Here is a 21,539-nt window from a genome sequence, read left to right on the forward strand (position 1 = left end):
CCGTTACCATGATAGGACTTGTAAAACCAGGCAGCTGCTCCATGGGAAGCCTCCGCATGGCCCTCAGCACTGCTAAACTAATGAGCAGTTTCAGCATCTGTTTGTTTTCTAATTTATCTTTTTAAAATTTTAATTTCATTGGGCTGGTAAAATTCAGAAACCACTCTCTTGTATAATTCACTTGTATAATTCACCAAGGCAAATTAATGCTGAATACACACATGTGCCGATTATTTTCAAAATTTTTGGGACTGAAAGCTGACATGTCATTTAGCAGTTTATTTTATTTAGCTTGTTTCTAGCTCATGACAATTCTGCAGCCATCTACATATGACCTGTAGCTTCTTTCTCTTTTTATACATGCTTTAAAGATGAGGCATGCCAATTCTGGCTTGTCACCTGCTGTCACCAGGGCTTCTGCTGCAACCCCTGTAGCTCCTCTCCTGCCTGAGGAAGCCTTGCCCTCAAGTGCACAGGCTGTACAAAGGGCTAACCCAGCAGGGGATGGCTTTTTTAGATGTGCTCAAAACATCAAAACTTATCTCCAGTTTGTTTGTCCCCTGTGAGGGATGCAGCAGTGGATGAGTGCTGTAAGGATGTACAGTGTTGCCGGGAGCCACTCATGAGCTCATGGCAAGTGCTGGCACTGACTTTGTGTTCCAGATGCCACATACGATCTAAGTACTGCACAATTGGCCTGGTTTTGCTGGATTGGATGAATCAATTAGATGTTAGCGTATGTGTGTGTGCTGCAAATGCATGGCCATCTGCTCACGTGCAGCAGTAGCTGGTTTCGTGTCTGCTGGTGATTCTGAGCAAGCTGCCATTAACAGGTGAATAAAGCAGGTTGGGCTTCTTTACTGAAATGGCAATTGACAAGCCCCCCAAATGCTGGCATTTTATTTTCCCTGCAAAGTAGGCCTAGAGACTGTAAATACAGCCCCACAGCCTTCATCCAGAGTGAATTGTTTTTCCTGCAGCAGGCTGAAAAGGGCTCTGTTCCTTACATGATCCAGGAAAGAAAGACTGATCATTTTGTCTTCAGTCATAACGTATAGGGACAGGTCGCACAGCAGCTTTTTGGCTTGAAACCTCACTTAGAGCATGCTTCTGCACAGCAATAAACATTAAATTGAAGTATGTGAAAGTTTACATTGCACAGTGCATCATTTTCTTTAAAATCAGCCCTGGACTCAAGCCTGCCCTGTAGTAGTGGAAATTCCAGATGGGGAACATCTTGTGTGTGTCAGCCACACAGCCACCAACTCACGTTTTGCCCAAAACACTGCTGAGATTGCTCACCTGCTAGTTTCTATGTAAGAAAACTACAGCACCCTCATTTTCTCATGCAACAGTTGGCATTTTCAGCCAGGACCTCCAGGCTGGGCATGCCTTGCCTCAAGCTGAAACCTTATCTTTTATGGAGTACCCTGTGGCTTCTGAAGAGTGGAATACAGTAGTCCAGGTAAAAAAATAATCAAAACTGTGCATAAAAATACCACTGTATAACTTGAAACTAAGAAGCAATTTTTAAGCTGAAGTAAGCTGGTTCAGGTGCACTAGTCACAATGGAGCAGTCATTTTGCAATAGCAGCATCTCAAAGTTAAAACATGATAATATTGCATAGCAATGATGAATAAATCAGCATCTTTGAAGTGCTAAGATGTTAACTATATGAAAAATAAGTGCTACATTTTAGCGCTCTGCTTTAATGTAATTAATATATGTTGGTTTAATTGATTTGCTAACTACAGAACGTCACTGAGCAGCTGCATCTGTTGCACTGATCTCTGAGACTAATAGGAGAGACTCTTCCATAGCTGAAGAAGACTGGATGTAATCAGGAATGAGCTACAAGCTTTGCCTTCCTGAAGCCTCTGGGAGTATCTCAAAACATGGGATGAAGAGCAGCACCTGCTCCCTCCTCACACCTCTGGGAAGATACCCACCTTGATGGCTGCTGCAGCCCGCACAAGGTAAGGGCTTTGTACCACACTGGCTTGGCAGGGTGTGAGCTGAGGGCCTCTGGCTGCTGGCCCGGGGCTTGATGAGAGATCTGCGTGTCGTCCAGGCCCAAGTGTTTCGTGAGAAATCGCTGACCAGAACCCAAGGTTTGGCAGCTGCTCCCAGCACACTGCATCCCCTGCAGCACAGAGCAGAGCTGCAGTGTCCACCCGTCCTCCCTGAGCAGTTTCCAAACAGGTCTCTGCAAAGGGGAAGTGTTTGTTTGCTTCTCTCCTTGACTCAGCATATATTTTGCAGTACCTTCCTCCCACGAAAACTGCCTCTGTGTCCTGCTCAGCCAAACAAATTTCTCCTTTGCCTTGACTCATTAATGATTGAATCATATGCAAACTAGGTTAGACAGCAGTGCTGTGCTGCGCTCCAGGGACCACAGCGTTCTCGCCAAGGCATGTCTGGGGAGTGCTGATAGAGAGCCAGCGCCCAACCCTGGGAATGGTAAGGTGTCCTTGTACCTGTGAGCCAGCTGTTGGTCGGTGCCTCTCTGGAAGAATCCACCGTTCCTCTAGCAGGACCATTTTGAATGAACCCTTTAATTGTTTTACCTTGACCACTTTCTTTATAATCGATCCATCACTCTTTTTCCAACAACTACCAAAGTCAATGTATCTGTCAATACAGTAATTTTATATTATTTGTATTTTAAGTGCTAATGTTAGAGCAGTGTTTTCTAGAAATAAAATTTCACTGAAATGATGAGTTTCCTTTCAAGAGCCTGAGCAGCCAGGGTTAGGCTACATGCTGCATGTGAGCTTATCTGAGAAGAGTGAGCCTTCATGGCTGTATCCTTTTTGTCTCCTCTGGGACATGGTGTAAGTGGAGATATTTGGTGAATGTAACTTTATAAAGTTTCATATATGCTGTACTTTATTCTGTTTCATGATCTACCTTTAAAATAAAATACAGTGCTTTGAGAGCAGAGACCTCTTAACAAGTTATAGACACCAGAACAACTTTGGAAATACTTAAAACAGTTACATGATTTGTGGAGACTGTCTTTAGTAGATTTTGTGGCAGTCATGTTGCTGCTCTGTCAGAGCTTAGACTTGGCTTGATTTCAGTTTTAATCTATACCCCATTTTTCTAACATTTTGTTTTCCCCTGCTTTTTAATTGTTTTGCTAGTATTTTAACCAAAGGCTGATGCTAAAAGCTTTCTTTATCTTGCAGTTCCCCTGCAGGTGGGTGCCAGTGTCTTTGCCTGAGGGGGGAGAGGAGGTAGCACTTGAGATCCTGTTCTGTTTCTTTCCCTGTAGCATGAAAGCATTTTTTTTTAACCAACCTTTAGAAAGAAAGCAAACCTTGTCCTCAGGCAAACTCACACTTGGTGCAGCTTCCTAGAAAGCTTTGCTCCTTAAAGAATACTGCTTGCACTACTCGCTTTCAAGCTGGGAGGAGAAGTTTTTTGTCTGGAGCTAAAAAGAAAATGAAATAGCAGCTCAGGAGGGGTGGCCGTGATGCTGGCAGTGCTGGCAGTCCTGCCAGCAGCTCTCCCACCTGTGAACAGCCATGCATTTGCCAACCCAGTGTTTGACGTTGTCCCTGCAGGGAACAATTTCTCCTCCTCTGGCTGCTCTATGGGGTGGGCTTGGGGCACTCCATCCTACAAAGGCTGAGGACTTAGCAGAAGGGATGAGCTGCAATTCAAGAAACCATGCATGGTGCTCTCATTGCATAGAAAGCTAATAACGTAAGGGCCTTAAATTTTGTGAATTTGGCTTCAAAGACATTTTATCCTGAGCTTGACTGTGCTGTCCCCTTGACTACAGTTGCTTTCAAATCAACAAGGATTCAGTCATAACTGAACCTTCCTGAAAGGCATTTTGTAGGAAACAGAAGAGACTTGTAAAACCCCAGGAGCAGAAATGGCCTATGTCTGCAGGAATGGCTTGAAAGTGCTCTGCTGTGATGCACAGGGTACACGCTTTATCTTCAGTGCTTTCTGTGCCATTCTGGTACTTAGTTACCAGCAAAACTGTACAAAGTGCATGATGAATGCTTCAATAATTTGCTAAATGCATTTTCTCCTGACTTGCTGATGAATTACGGGTAATGCTGTCCAGAGTGAGGCTGTTTTGCTGATGATGAGTTCATCTTTTATCAGTCTTGAAAGTGGACTTCTGCTTTAGTGATAAGTGTTAGTGATAGTGATAAGAGGAGACCACGGGAGCAGAGTTGAGTAACAGAGAGGCAGATGACTTCTAGCAAGGTCTGTGACAGGACTTGTAAGGCATTTGCTTATAGTCACAAAGTGACTTAATGACTCAGAGCAGAAACCAGTAGGTCTGGTCCCTACTTTGTAGCAAGTGGTGAGAGAAGAGTTTCGCTTTCCCAGCTTCTGGTACTGCCGAGGATTTGGCCAAGTGGTAGTTGCTATGTTGTGGCAGATGTCTTCATGTGATGCTCTTACTTCAAACTCCCCACACAAGGTTTTGCTTGGGCAAGTTTTCATCTTGCTTCGTAACTCTGGTCAATAGCTGAAAATAGAAATCTTGTGTGCGGAACTGATATTCATCAAGTTCAAGTATCTACTTACCATGTAAGCTATAAGGAAATAACATACTATCTTCACCTATTACAGCAACAATATTAAAATAACTATCCAGTGATCTTTTACTAATTTCTGGTGGTTTTTTGTTTGTTGTTTTTTTTTTCCTTTTGACTTTCCAGGCCGTGAACGAGACAGGTGACTGTTTGATGACGAACAGAGTCCTAGAAAAGTATTACCTTTCTGCCATGTACAGCCTTGAGTTCATTTTAGGCTTCACTGGAAACACCGTTGTTATGTTTGGATATATTTTCTGCCTGAAAAACTGGAAAAGTTGCAACATCTACCTGTTCAATTTATCATTATCAGATTTATTATTTCTGTGTACTCTTCCAGTCCTTGTGAACAACTACTCCAGAGATCAATGGATAAAGGACAGCACCTTGTGCCACAGCAACAGATTCCTGTTGCATGCAAACCTGTACAGTAGCATCCTTTTCCTCACATTTATCAGCATTGACCGATACATGCTGATAAAATACCCTTTCAGAGAACATTTTCTACAAAAAAGGAAAATGGCCTTAATTGTGTCCGCTGCCATATGGATCGGGGTGATACTGGAACTGCTGCCACTGATGTATTTCCTGGAGGCTACAATGTCTGCTGATAATTACAAATGTCTTGATTATGCAAGCTCTGGAGATCCCGTGAAAAGCCTCATCTATAGCATGTTCCTGACTGTCTTTGGGTTCCTTATCCCTCTCTTGATCATGTGTTGCTTCTGTGTGAAGATGGTTCTTTTTCTTAAAAACAGGAGCGAGCAACTTAGTTCTCTTCTGACACTTGAAAAACCTCTCACTTTAGTCATCCTTACAGTGGTTATCTTCTCACTGCTCTTTACTCCCTATCATGTAATGCGCAATGTCCGACTTGCTTCCCGAATACCAGCCTTGAATGTCTCTGTGTGCACGCAGGGTGTCATCAACACTGTTTATGTCATCACAAGACCTATTGCATTTTTAAATAGTGCCGTTAATCCTGTTTTCTATTTCTTAATGGGGGACCACTTCAGAGAGATGTTGATGGCAAAACTAAGGCAGGTCTTGAGCAGATTGACAACCACTGGCAAATGAATAAATAAGGAGACTTCTTGTAATGGGAGACAGCGGAGAGGAAACTCTCTTAAGGACAGCATTCACCAATGTACAGTGCCTTTCTTTTTTTTTAGATAACTTTATGCTGTAGAGCATTTGTGAGCTGATTGTGTTTCTCTGAATGCACTTGTCAGGAGACCTCCTTCTGCTAATCTGACTCTAGCAAATGAGAAGTGATGCTTACTCACATCAGTACAGCTGGAAACAGTGCTCTCATAGCAGAATACCTTATGGCCTATTTATACTGTAAATAAAAGATCATCATGGTAGTTCTTAGAGAGAAAATATGTTTGCAAACTCTGCATCTCCTGGGAGGTTTACCTTTCAGAATAAATAACTGGGAAAATTTACATTTCCAGCTGAGTTGGCAAGGGTTGGCATCTCGGATGTGGCAAAAAAGGAGGGTATGCAAAGGGCTGGGTAGTACTGCAGAAGGGAGGCAGTGGCTAGGTTGCTATTTTTGTTTGTAGCAAGTGCGAGGAGTTCAGAAAGCTGTAACATTCAGCTGCTGGTCCTACAACCGTTTAGTGGAAGCTCTGGCACAGCATAGGCATGTGTGTGTGGACAGGTTCTTTCACACTTTGATATTAAACCTAGATTCAGCTTGCAGAAGTGAAAATAAGAAAATCTATCATTTTAGTTCTAAATTGTAATTTGCCTTCATATATCACTGGGACAACAATAATTTTTGCAGTCACTTTTCAAAGTATAAACTTATTTATTGAGCAGAATGTATAGCTTGAAGCAGAATTTGGACCTTGCACTTCTAACTTTATTAATGTTTCCAATAATGAAATGAGGCTAATAAGGAGCCGGTTATCTGTCTTAACATCCCTGCACAATTGGCTGACCTGACTTCAAATTTGAAGGGTGCAGAGATGGATGAAGGGATTAGCTTGTACAAGGTTGGGCTGAGGAAGGACCTGTTGAGAGCAGAGAGTGGGCTGGGCAGAGTGTGGGCAGCAGTGCAGGCAGGGCAGAGGCAGCCCCCTCCTCCCCTGCGTTCCAGCAGGCACTGGAGGAGCCCACGGTGAAGCACAAGGTGAGTGCTGCCAGGGGCTCCCTGTTCCCTTGGGCATGGAGAAAGGACTGCCCATCATGTCTCATCAGAGCCAACTTTAGTTCTGCTTTTTCATGTTTGTTCACCTGCAACACGCTTAACCGTGTCAGTGATACCTACCTGCTTGACCAAAACCTGTTAAAAAAAAAAAAAAAAAGAAAAGAAAAAAGAAGACTCCTTTGTGTTGAGTGGTTTGTTTTATATGCTGTTCTCTTTGATGTCCATTGAATTGAAGCCTTTTTCCTGTTAACAGTCACACCCTAAATGTCTCTGAGCAAAAGTACTTCTTTGGCTCAATTTAAAGCAGCTACTTCCCTCTGCAAGTGTCTCACAGCAATACCCACTTCTGTGTTGCTCTGGGGTTCCATGATGGTGCCGGTTGCTATGCCCAAGCACCCATGGGAGGTTCCATGGGGATTCCTCCGAGCTCAGGGTAATGCTGCTGCTGCTGATACTGGTGATACAGCAGGAAGGATTTTGCTGTTGCATCACAAGAGTGTCTCCAGCACAGTTCCCTGAGAAGTTTGCCATGGGAGGGTTGGTCCCATCCCCCAGCAGTGCTGCCAGCTAAAGCCACCAGTTCGTGTCTGCTGGCAGCAGTTCATATGCTGAAACAGCAAGGATAAGAGCATGGAAACAGCAGCCAGCGTGCGCCAGTGGGGAGGGGGCGTCGGCTAGTGCCATCCAGAGTTTTGACCAGAAAGAAATGTGTGTAAATCCTGATGTTCTCCCCTCTGCTTTGTAACAAATCTTTACACATAAATCACTAAATCGCTCTCTGTCAGTGGTGGAAAAAAGATCCACCATGTGTGTTATGGCAGTGTGGCCTGGGGCAGATAAGGCTGCAGCAGGCACTATAAATACCTCCTGGTTTTGTAAGGACCTCTGTATGTAGCACCAAGAAGCAACTATTCAGCTGGGTGTGATGCTGCACATGTTCATCCCAATACAGAGGAAGCTAAGAGCAAAATTTCCAAAAGCAGGTTAAATATTCCCTTATTAAAGTTGGTGTCTAACGCACTCAAGAGGAATTTTCTTCCAGGAAAAGTACCATACAGTAATAAACATTAAGCTGAAACACTTTCAGTAGACTCCTCTTAGCCTTTTGCAGTGGACAGAACAGGATTTTTCAAAGAAGTGTTTATTTTCTGAAACTAAAGCAATGTAGGGCTTTCCTGTATCAGCTCAGTGGCTTCTTTTCTGTGTGAATGGGCTCATGTGATGCACGAGAGGACTTTTTGGTGTTTTTTTTTTTTAAATAAGTTCACGGTCCCATAGAAGTGGAAAGGCCACGTACACTCTGCCTGGACATACTGTTTGTACTGAATTTTTTTCCCACATTAGAGATTTGTGGTTGTCGGCTCCTACATCTGACTATTTGCTTTGACTGCTGCCATCCACCTTGGGCTTGAGAAAGAATGTGAAAAGAGAAATTTTACATTTTTACACAGACGCATTTTGTGGTTAGCCTGATTTGTTAAGTGTGTTTCACGTAGGAATCTGCCAAATGAAATGCAATGCCTATGACACATCTGATTGTACCTTCTGGTCACCTAGCAGAGTTAACAATGAGATAGGGGTAATAAAGTGGTGAATATTGTTAATGCTGCAATACCCCACTCAGTTCAATTTGCAATCCATGAAGTGTTTCTGGGTTTATGTAGCTGGCTTCTTGGCAAGAAGCTCACCGTGGTTCCCAGTACCTCAGGCCTGTCAGAGGCAATGCCCATTGCAGGTAGTTTGCCCCATGCATTTCCTTCTCAGTGGCTGTGTTTTGCTTCTGGTGATTGCCATTATCTTCATAGGGTATGGAAATATTCTTCTTTATCTTTTGATGTCACAGGGCAGTTTCCTGGTACTAGCCATCACTTTTTTCCTCCACATGACAGTGAGATGGCAACACCTCAAAATTGTGCAAGTGGCAGCTCAGCCTCCACATCTTGGCTGCAAATAGGGAAGCAGGGAGAAGGGGCTGCCAGGTGATTGTTTAGGCCAATGCTGAAGACAGTGCAGGAAGGAAGGAGAAGGCAGAAGATAAATAAATCTCCATTTGCTAGCCACTTTCCAGAAAATAGCTTGTGCAATAGTCAGCTCATGCAGTGCTGGCAGCTCAGCCTCCCCCAGCAGCTGTGTGTGTGGAAGGGCAGAAGAAGACTGGCAGCTCTCCTGGGAGCATCTGCAGTGGCAATTTGAAAGAATCTATCTAATTAGGCCCGTATGAATCTGGAATGGTAAGCCACGGTCTACTTTTAATGACATTAGAGAACACATCTCTGCCCCTTCAGAGCATGCGGGAGGGCAAGGCTTGTTGGAGGAGCACAGCTGACCCTGCCTGATGCTCACTCCAGCTCATTCTAGCCTGGGGGTGGGCACAGGATGCTCCAAGGCAGGCACAGCCACCACAGCTGAGGAGCTGAGGGACAAGAACACAGTCCTGTTGCAATGTTACCAAAGCAAGGTCTGGTTTTCCCATCAGCATGCAACAGCAGCAATTCTGTTACTGCCACGGAAGTGACGCCAAGGTCTTCGTATAAATCAGGAAGAAACTTACTGGTTTGCTTTTCTTAGCACAGAAAACAGTCACGCAGAAGCTCAGGTTGCTTTGATACATGGAAAGTCTTGGTTAAGATGTTCTCCTCAAGGCAGGGTTTGCCGGAAGACAAGGCACTGCTGATCCAGCAACATCCAGGATCACTGCCCTGGTCCTGCTGGGGTCCAGCTCTGCTGATGTGTCCAGGCTGGGTCAAGGCCACTCTAAGCCCTGTGATAAGGCTGGAGCCATGATGCCACTGTCCTGTCCCCACCAGACACATCTGCACAGCATGTGGCATTCCATGTCCAGGTGATCGATCAATGGCCAGGAGGTGATTTTATTTCGTAAACAATGTGCAGTGACAGTTCTTATGGATGAATATGTTTAATTATTTGTTTTGCAGTGTTCATTGAGGTAAGCAGGGTCATTTGCTCCTTATTAAGTACATTGAGTCACTAAGGATACCTCCCTGTGTACACACCGGTGTCACATTTACCAACATGGCTATTCCCCATCGACGTGGTACCAAGCAATTAATCATATGACGTCACCTACCTAGACTTGTGCAAAATGTTTGATATTGTCCTTCATTACATCCTTGTCTCTAAGCTGGATAGGCATGGATTTGATAGATACACCACTGGATGGCTAAGTAACTGGCTGGATGGTTGCACTTAAAGAGGTGTGGTCAACAGCTTATTCCAAGTGGAGACCCGCAATGAGTGGCATTCTTCAGGGGCCAGTATTGGGACTGGTACTGTTTAATAGCAAGTTTGCTAATGACACCAAGCTGTGTGGTACAGTCGACACACTGGTTGGAAGGGATGGGATCCAGAGGGACCTTACAGGCTCGAGAGGTGGGCCAGTGCAAACCTCATGAAGTTCAATAAGGCCAAGTGCAAAGTCCTGCACCTGGGTTAGAGCAATCCCAAGCACAACTACAGGATGGGCAGAGACTGGATTGAGAGCATCCCTGAGGAGAAGGACTTGGCAGTGTTGATTTACAAGAAGCTTAACATGAGCCAGCTTCAGTGTGCACTCGCAGCCTAGAAAGCCAACTGTATCCTGGGCTCCACCAAAAGAAGCATGACCAGCAGGCCGAAGGAGGTGATCTTGCCCCTCTCCTCCGCTCTTGTGAAACCCTACCTGCAGTGCTGCATTCAGCTCTGGGTCCCCAGCATAAGGGCATGGACTTGTTGGAGTGAGTCCAGAGGAGGCCACAAAGATGCTCAGAGGGCTGGAACTCCTCTCCTATAGGTACAGACTGAGACAGCTGGGGTTGTTCAGTCTGGAGAAGAGAAAACTCTGGGGAGACCTTAGAGTAGTACCTAAAGGGGCCAAAAAGACAACTGGAGAGGGACTTTTTACAAGCGCCTGTAGTGGCAGGACAAAGCAGAATGGCTGTAAACTGATAAAGGGGAGACTCAGATTAGATATTAAAAAGTTCTTTCCTGTGAGGGTGGTGAGGCACTGGAATGCATTGCCCAGAGAAGCTGTGTCTGCCCCATCCCTGGAGTTATTTAAGGCCAGGCTTGGCTGGGCTTTGAGCAACCTGGTCTAGTGGAAGGTGTCCCTGCCCATGGCAGGGGATTGGAACTGAATGATCTTTAAGGTCCCTTCCAACCCAAACCATTCTATGATTCTATGATCATCTTTAAATATATGCTGTTTCTGTTAATGTATACCATATATCCATTATATAAAGGTGCAAAGTTATAAACTCATGTCTGTGCATCTGAGAGCCAAACACTACTTAACAGAACTCTCATACATTGTATCAACTGTTTTTTTAATAATAGTGATGCTATTATTTCTCTAGTATGTGTACTGATCATATCATGGCACATAAAATTTTATAAGACAGAGGATAACTAATTAGAAAATGTATTCACTCATTTAGCTGAAGTTCTGAAGGACTGAGATAGCTCTAACTTAAGCAGGAGCTGGTTGGCAGCCATTAAGATCTCTTTTGTTTCTATGCAATTAAACTGCAAGAATACTAAAAAAAATCACATCAACAGATTCACATGAAGCGATAGCATCAAATGCGAACAGGGGAGCAGGGGTGAGCACTGCTGCTCCAGCATGGGGTCTGAGGGCTGTGAGGTGAGCATGGCCAGGCTTAGCTGGGCACGGGCTCGGTGCCCCTCATTGCCTCTCTGGACCCACGTCCTGCAAATCCAACCCAAAACCTGCCTTTGGTTCCCACAAATGAGTGGGATTTGGAGCACCAGAATGAGAAGGTAGAAATATTTGCATGCCCTGACTAAGCAAACAACACCCTAAGCACTCACTTCTTTCCCAAAGACAAGGACAAGCCCCAGAGCCTGCACCTTCCTCAGGACGCTCAGCACCTTACCACTCCTTGCATGCATGACCGGTTGGTCAAGGGTTGAGCTGGGCTCCTCTTTTTTAAGCACCCCAAAGGTTAATACTGGCACAGAAATATTGGCACAGGTAACCTCGTGTCCAGCTGGAAGGCGGCTGTCTCAGCTATAACAGAATCATCAGCAGGCAACATTTGCCTTTACAAACAGTGAGCTGAAATCTCTAAAATCATTTTGAGGCTCAGGATTATAAATCCCAATGCTTTCAAAACCTGTCTTTCACAGCACTACCTATTACACAGGTTTGCAGCACTTAGAGATCCAGGCAGTATGTAAAACAAACATCTTCTGAGATTTCTCATGGCAGACATTATTTCACATATTTTTGCCAAAATTCCACTGTGGTGACAGTTGGTTTATGTCTTGTATTGTTATTTTCAAGGTTTCCCTCTTTTCAGTGTCTTCACAGCAGGTGCTGTACTCTGGACTCATGGGCCACCTAAGATGTAGCATGAGGAACTTAGATTTAGTGACTATTTATTCCAAGACCAGCTGTTATTTAATCCCAGAAATATTAAATATTTCTATTTAATAATATAAATATATGTAATATCATAGAATGATAGGATAACTCAGGGTATAAGGGACTGCAGGAGATCCATCATCTAATCCAACTTCCTCCTGCTCAAGGCAGACATCTGCAAGGTCAGACCAGTATATCCAGTAACTGTGAATGGCAAGTCTGATTTCAATTTATGTGCAGAATTAGAATAAAACAGATAAAAAGATAAATAGCCAAAATAAAAATCCGTGTTATTTATACAATTAAATTTTAAACCCAATCTGTTCAGAATGGAAGAAGACAATGAATTATAAATACCAACCAGTACAGACTAGTTCCTTCTAGAAGGAAAATTTGGAAGAAGATACTGAATTATAAATACCAACCAGTACAGACTAGTTCCTTCTAGAAGGAAAATTTGGAAGAAGATACTGAATTATAAATATCAATCAGTACAGACTACTTCCTTCTAGAAAGAAAATTTAGCAGAGGGCATTCATATAATAAACATCACTACTGTTAGAAAACCTTGGAGTAGGGAAGAGATGGAAACGATCATATTAAACTGCAGATATAAAGTAAAGCCACAGAGTAAGAAACCCTTTGCAATGCACCAGAGGTCATAGCTTTGCACATGCTTTTACGGGAGCCAGGTCTAAGTATGAGCCTATGCTCCAGCTCAAACTTGGTCATATAAAACCCACACCCAAGGCCTCCATGCTATGTCATGACTGAGAGGCAGCACTGCGGCAGCTTGTGGGGGCTTAAAGCAAAGGCAAAGAGAAAAAATGAAGTTTAATAATCTCTTAGTAACCCTATTTCTGAGTCTGGTTTTAACCTGATTAGATGATATTGGTTAGCATAAATTAATTTTATCCCTTCAAATCACAATTCAAAATTGTGACATTTGCAGCTCCTGGCATTGCCTAGCCTAAGGTGAATATCACAGCAGCAGCAGCAGCATACTCCTCTCTGCTATTGCCTTGGCTCTCTTTAGCTCACTGCTCTGATTTCTAATGCTGCTGCAGTGCACCTACCCTTTTCTTCTCTTAGACTTCATAAAAACCACTCTATTTAGCTTGGGAGCTCTTATACAGAACCTAGATAACTTGGGTGATTTTAAGACCTGCTGGATTTTGGTCTCTTTCGCCTTCTGAGATAGTCCTGGTTTGTACCTTTGATTTAGTGGTAGCCTCTAAAATCCCCATCTACTTCCATTTCCCTAAACTAACTAGTGAAAATTCTGTCCGTTACATATTTTACTATGGTGTTTCTGGTCTTAAAAATAGTAAAAATGTGATAAAAAAGGATTCCTTACAGAAATTATCTTGAAAATGAATAAACAATCTGTAGCATCCAGCTAGTAAAACATTAAATTTTCTTTCCCAAACAGCTAATATCCAAGAGGACTCTTTTCTTCTCTCTGGAATTACTCTATGCAGATATATCTGTTTTGCTTTCAACGGGCAGGGCCTTTGCATGAACCGGTCACATCTCACTTCACAGGCAAAATGCATAATTCTGTAAAACCATTCCAAGGTAATAGCAATATTCCCCCAGCCCTGGGTGTCATGATGCTTCCAGCTCTGTCACCCCTCGCAGGCTTTTGGCTTTGTTTTGCATGGCCCAGGTGGCATTAAGATAAAAAAACTGTTAAAGTTATGTGCACATGCTCCTCTCTGCTGAATTCTTCTATTCCTAAGTAGTATACAGACAGAGTGAAATTAAAAAAACAAAACAACTCATAACCTCTCCAGAGGGCTGTATTTCACCCAGGCTGGGCTAAGCAGCGCTGAGCCAGGGCACAGGCAAGGGGTGTGTGTGATGGGCTGCGGGCATGGACCAACACTAGCACCAGCCAGAGTGCCTTCCTGTGCCATTCCAGCCATCTCATGCCCCTCTTGGAATGCAGTACCAGTACAGGCTGGACATTTGTGCACTGGGTTTTGGTTCAGGTCCAGCTGGGGTTTATTTGGTTTCATTTTGTTTTGTCTTCCCCCATTTTTGGTGGGGACAGAAAATTTGGCCTCCAGAAGAACAGGAATTCAGTGTGAGTCAGACTGAAGCCAGTCCAAGTATGTTTTAGTGGCGGTAAGCAATCTAAAAATAAATGTTCCTTGTGATCAGCAGTGCTGGGTACAACAAGGGGTCGCATTGCAGCATTGCACACTCTCAACTTTGTGGGGCTCAGAGCACAGCTCTTTGCATCACCGGCTGCTTTCCCAATCAAATGCACAAGTTTCAAGGTGCCTGACATATCAGTCTGAAAGAGGGAGAGTTGCTTTCCAGGAGACGCCTGTTTTTAGGGGAAGGAGCTGCAGCAGCAGGACCTGCCTGTTGAGGGAAATAGTAATTGGCCCCAAACACACGCATCAGAGTAGGGGTCTGAAAAATGCACGAGTGTACTTTTTATTCATTCAAAACCCAAGCAAACCTCAGCTCCTCTGCAGCTTGGAATACCTAAGATGTCCTACAATGTTCTTTCTGATGTTTAGAGAGAGTTTCCAGGATTTGCCTTTGTGTCCATTGCCTCTTGCCCTCTCATGACCCAGACAGGAGGAAGTCCTGCTCTCTGTCACACACCTGCACTGGGGACAGGAACCCTATTCCATTCCCCACCAGCAATCTGGCAGTTCTCCAGGCCAAAGCAGCTTCTGCTCTGCATTATTTTAATAATTATTTATCAGAACAGCTTTCCAGAAGAACAGGGTTGCCCACAGGCTACCACAGTGGCTGTGGATTTAGTGCTGGCTTCTGGCAGTCAGAAGAAGTGCTGGAACCTTGGAATGAGCTCTCTACCCCAACAGCCCCCTGTAGCTGTGCTGTGTGTATGCCAGGCTCAATCATGACATGCTGACACCCTCCTGAATGGAGTCCACTAGTGTATTCCTGACAGGGTAGCTCGTAGAGCTGGGCACCTTCAGATTTTTACCTACCGATGCTGATAATGATGGAGGTATTAATTCATCTGACTTTTGTTTGTTTTTAATTTCATGTTCTAAAAATATTTAAAGTAAATAATCTTCCCAAAGCCCAGGAGGACAGGACATTTTAGGTCACTGATGTTGTGGGCAAAGTGATTGTCTTAATTCTTTTTAGTTTTCCATCTTGATTCTGATCTGAATAAGTGAAGCTTATTTAACTGCTGCTTTTGACTCATGTCGTCCATTCCTGTGTTCTTACTTCACTTCCTGATATAGTCACCCAAGAACCGCAGAATGGAAATTCTCATGAATAACTTTCCAGTTGAAATAATCAAGTCATCTGACAACTGAAAGCAATTCAGCTGCTTGCATTCTGACTTTTGAAATAAATTCTGCACTTTCAACTATTCTAAGACTTGGTCTGAAGAATTCTTTTTCCTTCCTGGAGATCTGCTTTGCTTTGGTGAGTGCTGCTGAGAAGCAGACAACACACCCCACCTGCTGTCATCTTGATTCCTTCTTTCTGACAGAAAAGCTGAAGACCATTCCTCATGCAGCCCAGCTTACCAAACTACTGGAGGCAATATGTTTCAGGTGCTGTTCTGGAGCATACCCAGACAGAGGAAGAAGTGCTGGGGCTGAGGAGCATCCCACTACCTGGATGCAGGGCTGAGGGCAGCCAGCCATGCTAATGAGCTGGATGAGGGGATGAATCCCACCTGGCCCAGGAGCCCCAGGATTCCTGTCAGAGAGTGTGGCAGCTCCATGGGGATTAGGTAGGAACTGTGATGCTATCTGCCTGCCTGTACAAGGATCTCCAAACTGATGCTGCTTGCAACCTATGGGTGGGAGTACCCAAAGTACTGAGGCAAGGGTGCATGAGGAAAGAGCCACCTGAAAAGGTGAGGATGAGGTTACATTTCTCAAGTGTCTTTTCCTAACTAAATAATGAAGTGCATCAGAATATTTCAGTGCTGAATATGGCATTTCTTGAGAAAGTCTTGTTAGATGATCTGCTGGAGAGGAAAAGCTTATATGAGTGTTTTCCATCCTTCCAGTACTTCGGGAGCCAACAAGAAGGCTGGAGAGGGACTTTTTATAAGGGCGTGTAGGGGAGGACAAGAGGGAATGGCTTTAAACTGGGAGTACATTTAGGTTAGATATCAGGAAGGAATTCTTCACTATGATGGTGGTAAGACACTGGACCAAGTTGCCTAGAGAAGCTGTGGCTGCTCTACCCCTGGAAGTGTTTGAGGCCAGGTTGGATGGGCCTTTGAGCAGCCTGGTCTAGTGAAAGGTATCCCTACCTGTGGCAGGGAGGTTGGGACTAGGTGACCTCTAAGGTCCCTTCCAACCCAAACCATTCTGAGTCTATGATTTTTGTATGTTGGTGGTGATGTGGTGTCACTCATCAGATGGAAGCATGAGTTACTATAGAGAAATGAAGTGACCCAGTTTGCCTTATCTGGTAACAGAAATACACATTCAGCATTCATGCAGCAATGTAAAAGGGAACAGGCCTTTACTAAGATGCCAGCAGGAGGGTTGTGAAATACAGCACACAGAAGCGAAAGCAGGGTTGATATGCAGGGCCCATGGTCTTCTGCAGATGTGCATTGCTGGCTGAGTCGTACTTTGCTGCATCAGTCCTGTATGTTATCTTAGGCTGTTCCTTCAAAGCATCCTCTCCTTAATGTTATCTGAGGCAAATATGATGGAAACCATAAAGCCATTAATCTTCCAATGCTACATCAAAACATTAACTAAATTTAAATGAAGCTGCCATGCAGAGGATGAAAAGTATTGGAGTCTGATGGTCTCTGTTAAGTGGCATGTCCCTTCCAGCAGCTGAACTCAAGTGAGGAAGATCAGCAATGCTGTTCTGGCACATATGCTACCTTTCCCACCCTTCTCTAGGGGATTCAGCTCTGCTGGTGATGCTGCCCTCACATGTACCAGGAAAATGAGCCTGGGTGCAGCGTCCCTGGACTGGTGCCCCTGATGGGATGCTCTAATGCTAGGGTGGCAAGAGGAATGATGTTTAAGGAATAATTTTACTGGTCAGACCCAGCAGCAGTAGTTTAAATGCTGTATATTCTGTCACTACATCTAGCCATAAAATCCATCGAAGTACCTGATGAGGATAATGTGACTAAATAGGAAGGTATTGCTCTGCTTGCAGCCATTTCAAACTCTTGCTTGCTGTTAACATCTCTGTTAGTAAAGAAATACGCAAATGTTTCTTTGTAAGCTGGCAGTTTGTTAGTATTTGCTTTTGGGCTTTTCTTTTGATTCTATCTACATATGCTTGCCTTATGTAAATCTTTGATTAGACCTAGAGTGCTTTGGGCTCAGTAGTGAAGCTGGAGGAAGCAGTGTTGCAATGGCAATGGTTTGTGTTTCTGCCAAGCAGAAGCAGCAGCTCAACATATACTGAAACAGCCATACAGCAAATGGGAGAGGTGAAGAAGCCCCGGACGGAGTGCTTGGCCTCTGCTTTCATTGCTTTGTGAAAAAGCTAAGATAATCTAAATCTTGCTACTGTCCTGTGTTGTTATTTCGTATCAACAGAACAGAAACCACTCTTTGTTCTCTAATGACACACTGAAATCCTTAACCTACTAACTTGTATAATACTGTCTACATGCGATGCTGAGAGCTGAAAAAGCTAAAGCTAGAAGTTACTGTAATTCCTGGGAATCAGATTTGAGTTACAGGTGTTGACAATAAGAAATTTCTGAAGTTCAGCAGAGATCGGTATGTCTGATTACTTGGCTTTTTCTGGAGAAAGCTGGAATGGCTGTGTATGTGCAGTTTTTGGGAATGTAAAAGATGTACTATTGAATTATGTTGAAAGGGCACCAAAAGTACTTTTTTCTTTGAAAATTAAAACCCTTTGTAATAAAGACAAGGATGACTTAAACTTGCAAAATTTTGTTCTTCATTTTGGGAGAAAAGAGTGCTTGAGTACTTGTTGAAGAGTCAGGGCTGTTTTGTGCAGAGTAGGATGCTGAAAACTGCTTTTTCTTTATATAGTGTTTTACTGGTTTTAGTATAAACTAAGATTTTAGAGATCTATTCCTTCCAAAATGTAAACATTGTAGAGAAGTTAATTCCACTCCCCTGCCAGGCTGCATGTGGGGCTGAGTGGTCCCAGAAAGATGTACCTGACAGCATTCAGGAAAATGCAGCAGGTGCTGCAGTTCTGCTGGCAGTGCTGGGGCTTCATGAACAGCTGGGTTCTGGAGCAGTGTGTGCAGCAGGGTGCTGTGCATCAAGGCATGGAGCAGCTCTGTGGGGTGGCAGTAGACATCCAGGCTGCCAGTGCTGTGCCTGCCCTGCCCAGGGCTGAAGACAGTGCCTGGCAGCGCTCAACATAATCACACTGGCTGTTAACACATGGCTTTTGGACACTGCTGTTGCAGGGAGGAAGGGGGCCAGTGGTATGGAGTGGCTGCAAGAGGAAACCACAGTTATGACGTGCTGAAGTAAATCCAGAAACTGGTGTAGAGTGAGCTGGAGTCAAAGAAACTTGTCTGGGGTTTGATGACAATGTGAATTTGACAATACAAAATGTTTATACATATATATTTCCAGGATATTTCAGTGTCATGCTGCGTTTTACCTCTGTTAGAAGAGTACTTGGCAAAACAGTGCCTGGGTGGTACTGGTAGAAGAAGCTTTTTGTGTGCAGGATGCAAGTCTTGGGTTTAAAACTAGATTCAAGCAAGTTTTGGCTGCAAATGCTTAGAAAATTTAGTGTTGTTCTATTTATGTGTTGACTTTTCCATGATTTATCATCTGATGCTGTTTAGGAACATCCTAGGCTATTGACCTTTCTTTTCTTTTTAGTGATGTGTCATCTGTTTATTTTAAAACATTGGCTTTTGCTTATTGGGGCACGTCTCAGTGAGTATCCAAAAATATGATGAAGTAAGATTCACTTTATTACACATACGTGGTGTACCTGCACAGGTTTAAGAAAAACCGTGGCTGCTGGAGCAGTGATGCTGTTGTTGATCTTGCATGCAGTTCTCTAGATGCCAGCATCAGTTTCCCTGCTGGCTGCTTCTCAGTTGCATTCATGCCTCCTTGCTTGTAGCCACTGTGTAACAGACAGTGCCCATGCCTTGAGGTTTGCAAGTTGCTGTGTGTCCTCCTCCACAGCCTAGTTGAGGTCCTCTGCAGACCTGGGATCGCAGGGTCAAAATGTCTTGACTGTGCCTGGAAGGGTACACAGAAGCTGTAATAAAATCTACAGGAAAATGATGTCTGTAATAAGAATCTGTGACCTGAACTGAGGGGCTGTGAGATTATAGTTTCTTGGAAAGATGCTGTCATGGATGCAGGGAAAGAAAGTAGAAGGAGTATCTATTCGCATGGACTTACTTTGAGGAATCATTTTAAAAACAATCTATCCCAGGAGACATTTAAGTATTTAAAATGATTCGAGTGGATGGTGGGTGATGTTCAGTGTACTCTTAAGATAAACACTTGCCTTTTTTAATTCTAGACAGTACTTTCCCTTGAGCTTGACAGGAGGAGCTGCTTCCCTTGGATGAGGATGTGCATTGCCGCTGGGACTGTGGGAAGAAGAGTCAAGGGCTGAAGCATAGATCTCAAACATGGCTTCGCTTGTGTGCCAGCAGTGACACTTGCAGCATGTCAGATGTAAGCTTCCAGGGAAGTGTGGGTTTAGTACCAATTTAACTTGCTTGTGATGTATACTAACCCACACAGTTTTATCCTGAGCTTGTGAAACATTTGAAAAATGGGGGAAGTCTGTGGCACACAAGTTGGGTTTGCTGGGCTTGTCCGCCACTGAGGTCAGGAAGCGGGAAAATTTGTAATCTTCAATAAACTGAATTTGAAGATGATGAAATTCTGAAGTAAAACTGAGAAATTTTAAAGTAAAACTGAGACAAGGTATTGGGATAGAAAACCCTGACTGAAAATATATGTGTAAGCAATATTCCTGTTTGTATGATGTTTGTGGTTTAACCTCAGCTGACAACCAAGCCCCACACAGCTGCTCACTCACTTCCCCCCATGGTGGGATGGGGAGAGAATCAGAAGGGTAAAACTGAGAAAATTCAAGGGTTGAGGTGATGAAGACAGTTTAACAGGTAAAGCAAAAGCCACACCTGCCAGCAAAGCAAACTAAGGAATTTATTCACCACTTCAGGTCAGGCAAATGTTTGACCATTTTCAGGAAAGCAGGGATCCATTATGCAGATCAGTTAATTGGGAAGACAAATGTCATCACTCTGAACTTCACCCCCTTTCTTCCCCTAGTTTATATGCTGAGCATGATGCCATATGGTATGGAAGATCTCTTTGGTCAGTTGAGGTCAGCTGTCTTGGCTGTGTCCTCCCGCAACTTCTTGTATACCCCAGCCTGCTTGCTGGTAGGGTGGGTTGAGGAGCAAGAAAGGGCCTTGACTCTATGTAAGGCACTGTTCAGCAGAAACTAACATCTCTGTGTTATTAACCACTGTTTTCAGTGCAAATCCAAAACATAGCCCCATATGAGCTACCATGAAGAAAATTAACTCTATTCCAGCCAAAACCAGTGCATGTGAGCAACTGAGACTGAGGAAATCAAACATTTTAAAGGCAAGTTTTCCTGTTGGCAGGCTCTGATGGTGGGGGTGAGTCTGTGTGTGTTCTCATGTTTTGTCAAGACTACCTTGTGACCATGAAAACATGACAGCGATAGTAATGAAGCAAAGGAGATCCCTGAACAGATGGCAAAATGGATAGAATGGGATAAGTAAAATACATGTCATATACTGCAACTGCAGATTGAGGGTTCAGATCCTTGTTTGGGACTGTTATGGGACAGTCAGTGTCACTCTGCAGTTCAGGAACTGTCAGGCAACACTGGCATCAACCAGAATTTCTAGGGCGTTTGTGCCCCACTTTACCTGCTGACACACCTCATCCTTATCCTTCCCCACTGCATTATAACTTAGGCTAAATTTGCAAAGGCATTGAAAACTTCTGTGAAAGTGAGCAGGCAAAAAAGGTCCCTGTTCTTTCTCCCACCCCAGGCAGGACTGAGGGTCCTGGGGCCATGAGCCTCTGCCCTTTGTCTGTTTGATGCTGTGTTACGTGCAGGAGTGGGTTAAATGCCATGTCAGTGGGAAGTGAAGGCAGGAGCCAACGTACTGGTGAACAGTGTTTTAACTCAAACCAGCACCAAATTTCCTGTAATGGTACGGCAGGTGAAATTGCTTGTAATCATACAGTGGGCCCTTTGGTTTGCAGCTTCAAGTTTTCCTTATTAGCGGTTACTATGCTGTGGATCAATAATGCTGATCACTGGTTTCTTCTCAGATGGATTTCTTATAATAATGAGTATTAACATGTAACGGTACGGTATCCAACTTACTGGATTGCTACTTAGTCATTTCAAGTATAATTACTAGTGATTTGCTGAGATGTTTTCTGAGGGATTTAATAGGAT

At 43.9% G+C, this 21,539-nt stretch overlaps 1 protein-coding gene across 1 annotated transcript in view; it reads left to right on the forward strand.

Annotated features, from left to right (window-relative positions):
- Positions 1-5,643, forward strand: part of SUCNR1 (succinate receptor 1) — a 7,449-nt gene extending 1,806 nt beyond the window's left edge. The window contains exon 2 of the mRNA XM_010019033.1: positions 4,629-5,643. Coding sequence (XP_010017335.1) covers positions 4,629-5,643 — 1,015 coding nt within the window. The remainder of the gene's footprint in view (positions 1-4,628) is intronic.
- The last annotated feature ends 15,896 nt before the right edge of the window (positions 5,644-21,539 follow it).

The sequence above is a fragment of the Nestor notabilis genome, unplaced genomic scaffold (assembly GCF_000696875.1).
Source record: "Nestor notabilis isolate BGI_N333 unplaced genomic scaffold, ASM69687v1 scaffold11537, whole genome shotgun sequence".
Classification (NCBI taxonomy): domain Eukaryota; kingdom Metazoa; phylum Chordata; class Aves; order Psittaciformes; family Psittacidae; genus Nestor; species Nestor notabilis.